This window comes from Eumetopias jubatus, unplaced genomic scaffold (assembly GCF_037043125.1).
Source record: "Eumetopias jubatus isolate StellerSeaLion01/CBP00866 unplaced genomic scaffold, mEumJub1_p1.0 scaffold_10, whole genome shotgun sequence".
NCBI classification, from domain to species: domain Eukaryota; kingdom Metazoa; phylum Chordata; class Mammalia; order Carnivora; family Otariidae; genus Eumetopias; species Eumetopias jubatus.
The window spans coordinates 40,073,695-40,082,290 of NW_028274816.1; the positions used below are offsets into that span (position 1 = coordinate 40,073,695).

Below are 8,596 nucleotides of genomic sequence, written 5' to 3' on the forward strand. Positions count from 1 at the left end.
GATCCGCACGGACCCCAAGGTGTCCCAGGAGAGAACGTGACCCAGGGCCACACACGGCCAAACCCCGGCCCCCTGTGAGCTCTCCATGGCCACCCTGCCCTCCACAGTTTGGGGCACAGAGTAGAGAAGGTCCCATAGGGTTTCAGTGCAACATCCCTGCTGAGGACACCAAGGTGTCTGCCTCCATGGGGAACCTGGAACAGGCCGGCCAGGGACAAGAGGTACTGACACCAGAGTCCTTGGGCTGGGCGCCACTGGTACAGGGTCATAGTGGTTTTATGGGGAAACTTTAGGGCAGCCCTGAGTGGGAAGGAGGCCGAGGGGTAGACCTTGGGAAGGATGTCCTGGCAGCTCTGGAGATCGTATGTGACAGAGATGAGGGGGCATTTGATTGCGGGGGAGGGGAGGTGAACAGAGCATGGGGGAGGGCTCATCACCTGGGGCGAGTCCTGGCCTGCTCCACAGCTCAGCGCCACACAGGGCCGCCTGTCACTCAGGAGCCTGATTGGTTATGGAAGGGGTCAAGGACACTGAGGTTGGGAGCTGCCAGTCTGTTGGGCTCCCTCCCGGCCCTGCCCTCCACCCCTGTAGGTGGCAGACGAGGGTGGGAGGAGGTGCTGCTCACATGCTCTGGGCCAGGATCGGTGTTGGCTGGGCCTCCCAGGAAGTCCCGAGCAGTGTTCTAGACATTGATGTGCAGTCACCTGTTGGGGAGATGTGTGAGCTTATCCTGCCGGGAGCTCCCAGCATTTGGGGGTCACCCAAAGCCTCTGCTTTGAACACCCATGGAAGGACAGTGCCCTGCAGACGTGTTGATGTCTGTCAGTTACTACCCATACTTCATCCCACGTCACTGTAACTGGATTTGGTGGGTGGGATCGAGGACGATTGAAATAGTCCCAGGCTGTCCTGGATTCGTATTTCTCCCATGAGGGTGTCCTGCGATAAGCTTCAGCTGACAGGACGGGTCTGCTGGGTTCCTCCAGGAAGGGGTTCATTCTCTGATGATGACAGGCAGGGAGAGCTTGGCATCCTGCCTCTTCCAGCCTTACGTACATCTGGATGGGGATGTGCTGTCCGGAGCTGCAGCAGTCGTTTTACAACCAGGAGTCGGTGACCTTCAAAACAGAGCCAGTGTTCTAGAGATAGCGAGGCAGAGAGAGGCTGGGCCCAGACCGGGATGAAACTGCTTCCGTCTGGACCTGCTGTCCCAAGAGATGATTAAATCATCAGTGCTCAGCCAAACTGCTCGGGTTTAGGTCATTACTTGAAGCTCTGAGTTTCCGTGGAGATGAGAAGACAGCCAGCTCTCTCACATCTAAACATCTGCTCTAATGGCTTGCTCTGCCCCCAGGGTCCAGGCAAGGGTGAAAGGGCTCTTCCTGGCCTCCTGCTGCCCGTGGTCAGATTGCTAATGGGTTATGCACTCTCCCATCAAGTCGCACCCTACCTCAGGGTAGCACAGACACCACAGGGTGAGCAAACGAGGTGTTCCTCTCTCCCGAGTCCAGAGACCTCATCGTGACACAGCTCTCAGCCAGGCCTTCCTGAGATCCCACCCTGCCAAGAGCCAGGAGGAGCAGGCTACGCACCCCACATGGCCACTCGTGGGGCTGTCTCCTGGCTGGCCCCTGGGGTGGGGGAGCTCTGTGAAGGAAGCAGGGCCTGGGCCCTCTGGTCAGGCTGTGATCCCCAACTCCTGGTGTGGCCACAGCCGGACACTGGTATCTCACTGGACTCTGCAGTGAGGGGCTGTGTACACACCAGCCCCCCTCGCCCCCCATGAAGCTCATTGATGCATCAAATGCTCGTGTGCTGCAGGCCAAGTGTGTGCCTGGCACTGTTCTTGGTGCTGGGGACCCAACAGCTGGGCTCCTGTTCTCACAGCCTCCTCACATGTGGGTCTGGCCCGCTATCTCAGGTTGGTACATGCTCTGAGGGGACAGTTGTGTCCACCACCTATCTCCTGGCCATTCCTCAGTTTCTCCCAGGGGCACTAGAGATCTAGTTGATACCACTGGCCGTAAGATTATCTGTGATTTCATTTAGACGTTTCTCTCATAACCATAACTAATCACAAAGTTGAGAGTCTCCGTCCCATGAAGTCCCCAAGAGGCACATCAAAACCAGATGGGGAGTCTCGAGGCCTCACCCGGAAGAGGACTGGTTGCCTGCCAGAGGCTGTCCAGTTCTCACGCTCTTTGAAGTCTCAGGCGGGGGAAGCATGTCCATCTCAAAGGCCTCATTTATGGAGCTGGAGATGCTAACTTCCCTGCGATGTGCTGACAGAAGCAGGGGGCAAGGCTGCTTCCCCAGTAGACTCTCAGTTGGGGCCCCCAGAGGTGGAAGGTGGTCCTCGGTGAGGGGCGGCTGCAGTGTGAGTCCTGGGACCCGTGTGGCAGGGACAGCTGGGGCCTCACGGCCGCGGGCCTACACAGCCCCTCGCTGCTGCTGGGACCACCCTCACTGGCCCGTGGCACCACCCCGTGGTCCTGGGAGGCTCTGCCTCCTTCGGGGTTCTCCATGAGGAGGAGAGAATGGGAGGTGTGAAGTCCTAGGCCGGGGAGCTCGGTGTGTGGGCCCATCCTGTGCCTGGTGCCTGTGGGGTGTGGGGCTGTCTTCTCATGTTCTCCGTGGGGAGGTGGGGGCTGGGGTCCTCGTGCCCTGCCAGCAACAGGCCAACAGGTCCACCCCCACGTGTTGCCCTGTGCAAACACAGGGCCTATGTCCACCAAAAGATGGGACCAGAACACCCAGCAGGTACTGTTTGTAACAAGACGGGAGATGCCCAGTGGGGTCTGTGCATTAGACCACTGCTCACAGCCTCGAGGATGTCAGGGAGTGGCTCCCAGGGCAGAAAGACGCCCTAGCTGTTCTGGGGCATTTAACGTTTTTGTGATTGGTCTGGGTGCTGCCTTCCTGGCTGTGTTTAGGTTGGTGCATTCACTAACCTGCAGATTTACAACTCGTGTACTCTCACGTATGATGTTCTTCAATAAAAAGCACAATCAAGGGGGGGGCAGCTTGTCAGTGGGGTGAGGCAGATATAAGTGATGATTAATATTTGTAAGTGGGCACCAATGTGTGATGACACGTGGGCCGCCTGGCAGTCGGGGGCGGGGAGAGAAAGTGGGCTCGAACAGGAGTGTCACACGTAACACTCAACACTGAGACCCCCCCCCCCGCCAGCTCCCAGCCCTGCTGCCACCACCGAACAAGGCCCTTACCTTTCTTGTTGCCTCAGGTTGTCTCCCCCTGTCCGCAAACCGTTCTGTTCTCCTCCCACCTCTGCTCTTTAGAGGAGGAACTTGAGTCTTCAGCGAGAAAGTGCTGGGAGCACCCTGGAGCGAGACCATTCTTGGCCGTGCACCATAGGCTGGAGACAGAGGTCTGCCCTTGAAGTGGTTTCTCTGTAGAGGAAGTGGGGGCTGTCAGCTCTGTCCCTGCCCCCCCCCCCACGGAGGATGAGGCAGAGCAAGAGCCTGGTGTGACCAGGATGCCTTCCCACAGGGCTCCGTGAGGGGGCTGAGCGTCCTAGGGGGCGGGGGCTGCCCTTAGGGAGCATCTAACATGGGGTAGGGAGCTAGGGGTTCAGGCTGGGGGTGCATGGTCAACAGCCAACGACTGTCCCCAAGGCAGAGTGGCATCGGGTGAGTGGCTGGAGATTAGAGACAGCTCCAAGGAGGAGGTGGTGTTTGCAGGGGACCTGGAGCAGATTTAGAGGAGGCCCCCACATAGGCAGACCCTGGGAGTGGGGCCAGGCTGGGAGCGCTGGTTGGCTGAGCACGGGTGAGAGGGGAGGTGCCCTGCTGAGCCCGAGTCAGGTGTCCTTGGAGCCAGGACAGCCCTGGCTGTCGTTTGTGCTGCCCAGAGGAAGGCTGGCTGGGGTGCCATGCGCGGGTGCTCTCTGATTGTGCATCCACGGTGCACGCCCATCATGTGGCCACCCTCAGGAGGAGGGGCTCTGGGGACTTTAAAGCTTCATTCTTCCTGGGACCTCAGCCCACCCCAGGCCTGGAGAAGCAGGCGGCCTGGCCAGCCACGAGGCTGCAAGTGGCAGAGAAATGCATGTCTGGACCTGAGCAACGGCACCTCTACGAGAGGTGGGGAGGTGGGCTGAGGGTCTGGGGTCCGGAGAGACTTACAGGGTTGGTGCAAGGGAGCTTGGGGTCCTGGCTGGGAAGCGACCACCCTGGCGGGAAGCTGGGGTCTCTTCAGCTGGGTCATGGCTGAGCTGACAGGGAGAGGGTGAATGTGAGGGCGATCCGGGGGACACAAGCCCTGCTGGTGGCACCATGAGCTGAGCGGGACGCCTGAGAGTGAGGACCCCTTCCTGCTCCCTGGTGGGACTATGTCTATGCAGGGTCCCCAGAGGAGGCTGCTGGGCTCCTTCAACTGCACCCCCCCAGCCACCCCTCACCTCAGGCTGGCTGCCAACCAGACGGGGCCCCGGTGCCTGGAGGTGTCCGTTCCTGACGGGCTCTTCCTCAGCCTGGGGCTGGTGAGCGTGGTGGAGAACGTGCTGGTGGTGGCCGCCATCGCCAAGAACCGCAACCTGCACTCGCCCATGTATTACTTCATCTGCTGCCTGGCTGTGTCCGACCTGCTGGTGAGCGTGAGCAATGTGCTGGAGACGGCGGTCATGCTGCTGCTGGAGGCCGGCGCCCTGGCCACCCAGGCGGCTGCAGTGCAGCAGCTGGACGATGTCACTGACGTGCTCATCTGCGGCGCGATGGTGTCCAGTCTCTGCTTCCTGGGCGCCATCGCCGTGGACCGCTATATCTCCATCTTCTACGCGCTGCGGTACCACAGCATCGTCACGCTGCCCCGTGCGTGCTGGGCCATCTCCGCCATCTGGGTGGTGAGCGTCCTCTCCAGCACGCTCGTCATTGCCTACTACGACCACGCGGCCGTGCTGCTTTGTCTTGTCGGCTTCTTTGTAGCCATGCTGGTGCTCATGGCGGTGCTGTACGTGCACATGCTCGCCCGGGCCTGCCAGCACGCCCGAGGCATCGCCCGGCTCCAGAAGAGGCAGCGCCCCGCCCACCAGGGCTTTGGCCTCAAGGGTGCCGCCACGCTCACCATCCTGCTGGGCATTTTCTTCCTCTGCTGGGGCCCCTTCTTCCTGCACCTTTCACTCATGGTCCTCTGCCCTCAACACCCCATCTGTGGCTGCGTTTTCAAGAACTTCAACCTCTTCCTCACCCTCATCATCTGCAACTCCATCGTTGACCCCCTCATCTACGCCTTCCGCAGCCAGGAGCTCCGAAAGACCCTCCAAGAGGTAGTGCTGTGCTCCTGGTGAGGCTGCAAGCTCAAGGCCACGGTGCTGGGCAGAGGGAGCTGGTGATGCCATGTGGCCTGTGCGAGCAGGGCAGTTGCTTGCCAAAAAGGACAGACAAGATGATCTCCGGAGGTGTGGATGCATGGACCCTCTGGGGCCGGAGAGGGGAAGAAGCACCCATCTCCAGGAGTTGCCGTGGAGGGTGCAGGAGGCTGGGGAGATGGTGGGGCTGCAGGCACGAGGGGCAGGTGCCGGGCTTCTGGGCAGCATCTCTGCCCACTCCCGGAGAGCTGCGCCTCCACCTAGGGCCCCTGCAAGCTGTGCACACACCCACCTCTGCTGCCGGGTCTGGGGATTTGTGCCCCTGCCTGTTGGGATGTGAAGTCTCTGTGTTGCAAGCATGACAAGTACTGCTCCCCAGGAGGGCCTCAGGAAGAGGGCTTTTGTGACCGGCAAGACCTGGCCTCCCAGGACTGCTCCAGGAAGCAGTGAGCTCCTGTTTCAGGCAGAGGGACCATGTCTCCTGGGGCTACGGTGGAGGGGGGCGCCAGTCTAAGGCTCAGTGGTGACCAGAGAGCTGGGGGCCCAACCGTGTGTGCCGCACGTTCCCGGCAGACAGGGCTGGCCAGTGCCTGCTTGGGCCAGCGCAGAGGCTGTCGGCCGGAATCAGAAGCCGGTGTCCGGGGTCTCAGGGCTGGGAAGCATTCTGGTAATAAATGCTGTGCTTGGTGCAGACTCATCGCCGCCCGCCTTGCCTCCTTCCGGAAATTGCTCGAGCCTGGAGGGAGGAGGAAGGGGGAGGGGCAAGGGTGGGGTTGAGGGTGATGGACAGGGAGAAGCGAATCCCAGAAACCAGCCAGAAACCATGGCTGGCCGGCCCAGGTGAAGAAGCCACAGCCCCAAAGGACCCAGAGTGCCCGAGGCGCTGCCCAGGGGAAGAGTGTGGGGGCCCCAATGACACCTGCTCTGGGCCTGTGTCTTCGCTTTCTCCTCGTGGTGTAAACCCCAGCTCAGAGCATCTAGAGTGAGAAACAGCAGCTGCCCCGCCCCAGTGACCTCTGTGGGGACCCGACTTGGCACAGGGTGCCCTTACCTGCAGCAGAAGCAGGACCACCGTGACCCATATGTGACCTCAGCCTGAGCACATGCCTCTCACAGCCCAGTCATGCTGCCCCTCCAGAGTGTGCTGGGGCGTGGGGTCTGCTCTCCCCCAGGACAGCCCTCCTGGGAAGTATTTTGGGGCAAGGCCTCCCAGAATGGAGTGGGGCTGTCCAGGGACTGTCCAAGCCCAAGCCCTGAAGGAGTGGACATCTGGGGTGAGCCCTGCTGCTGGTGCTGGGAAGCCCTTGGGTCCCCCCCCCCCCGTTGCAAACCTGGGTTTCTTACTGAAGAGCCCACCTGGTTTCCTCCACAGATACTGAGCGTACAGTCGACCCCCTTCCTGATACAGGTTTGGCAGTGGCAAGGGTGATGGTATCAGCCAATTTGAAGGCAGGTCTAGTAATGCCTAAAGTTTTCGGCAGCCATTGGCCAGCCACCCCCAACTGTGCCCCAGCCAGTCCCCACCCATGCTGGCAGCTTCAGCCCAGACTGCTGACCTCAAGGCCAGGAGCTGGTTCCCGGCAGGGCTAGCCTTTGCGGGGGGGACAGGACGGTGAGTCAGCCTTGAACCTGGCACCAGAGCCCTCTGGGGAGGGAGGGAGAGCAGCCTGGCCCGACACCATCACGCGGGGAGGCAGGGCATGTGGGTAATGGGTCTTGGCCACCGGGATGCTGCAAAGCTTCTTCCTTTGCTCAGTCGGGGAGATGCAGCCAGCTCCGGGGAAGAGCCAAATGCTCACCAAGGACCCCCTGAATGGGGACAGGGAGGGGCCCCAGGCAGCCGGAAGCCAACCACAGAAAGCCACATCACGGACACATTGTGGGGGAGGGGTGTCTCTTGAGAACAAAAGACCCATTTCTAGACTAGCCAAACTGGAGAGCTTCAGGGTGGGGGGGGGGAAGAGGGGCTTATGCACAGCCACACCCTGTCAATGCACTCTTGAGCGCAGCTAGACACAGGCACACCACAGACCTGTTCAGCCGACTGCTTGTGGGACCTCCACGCACTGTGACCAAGACCCGTCCTGGAAGATTTTGTTCCTGAAGTATCAGAAGGACCTTATTATAAGGTGGTTTCACTACAATGTCTGACCCCAGTAGAATATGTAGCTGGTGGTATTCTATATGTGTAATAATGTCTGTACTGCATGACCCTCCTTTCTCTTCTGACCAGTGGACCTTCTTTCCCCGTTTGCCTCCAAGAATCCCCCATCTCTGCCTTAGGCGCACACTGTCTCACTACATGGCCCCTACCACCATGTTGTATTGGCCTCACGTGGACCCCAGGAGTCCAGGAGTCCAGGTGACACCAGGACGTGAATCAGACAGAAGTCACTGCCCACCATTCCCCACCCTGTCAGTCCCTCGCCTGGCTTGTGTCCTTTTGATAATTCCTGACACCAGTATTCACTGAGCAGCAGCTACGTACCAGGCACTGTGGCTGGCAGGGGTACAAAGCATCCCCGTGTACCAGGTCCATTTGGAATCTCATGGCAGCCCCCCGAGGGAGGAGGGTCAGGTACCTGGCATCCCCCACTGCAGAGAAGGACCGTGAAGCTCAGAGCTCCCGTTGTAGCCCACCCTCCTTCTGACTCGGCGTTTCTGAGCCCTGCCCCATGCTTTCTTCTGGAGGGCTCGGTGCCTGCTGCAGCATTCTCCTGCCTGCCCCACCCCTGCTAGAGTACCTTGTTTGTCCCTTCATGCCACAAGATAGGGAGCTGAGAGGCGTCCATCTCGGTCTTTGGGGTGGGAACATGGGGCTGGTCCCTGAACGGGTGTGGGGAAGAAAAACTGTCCTTGCAAAGCCGTGGGGTGGGGCTGCCGCAGCGGTGGGACCCGAGAGGGCAGCCTGGGCGGGGTCCGAGAGCCAAGAGCGGCTTCTATTGTCCTCCCTGGAGCCCGCCAGCCCCTCCCTCCAGTATGCGGGGGGCCCCCAGACTCCCGCCCCCGCCCCGCGGGCCCCCCAGACCCTGGTGGCGGCGGGAGGAGGCGGCGGGCGGAGGCGGCGCGGCGCGCGGCGGAGCGGGGATGCGCGGTGCTGATGCTGCAGGGCCGGTGCTGCATTCTGCGGCGGCGTCCCCGGATTGGCCGCGCGCGGTGACGCCAGGCCGGGCGCTGCGGGCGGGGCCCGGCCTATAAGAGCGGGCGGCGGGGGCGGCCGACCCTCCGCAGCCAGCCCCGGCCTGTACGCGCGTGTCCCGCAGTCGCCCG

The 8,596-nt window shown here is 61.2% G+C and overlaps 1 protein-coding gene across 1 annotated transcript; it reads left to right on the forward strand.

Moving 5' to 3' along the window:
* Window positions 1-32: 32 nt before the first annotated feature.
* On the forward strand, window positions 33-6,019 carry MC1R (melanocortin 1 receptor). Its single transcript, XM_088027555.1, has one exon. It carries the CDS (start codon window positions 4,352-4,354, stop codon window positions 5,303-5,305), a length of 954 nt encoding a protein of 317 aa, XP_087883681.1. The 5' UTR covers window positions 33-4,351; the 3' UTR covers window positions 5,306-6,019.
* The last annotated feature ends 2,577 nt before the right edge of the window (window positions 6,020-8,596 follow it).

Bases quoted from the DNA above. Each gene is read 5' to 3' on its own strand.
- MC1R (XM_088027555.1), top strand. From the start codon at position 4,352: ATGTCTATGCAGGGTCCCCAGAGGAGGCTGCTGGGCTCCTTCAACTGC.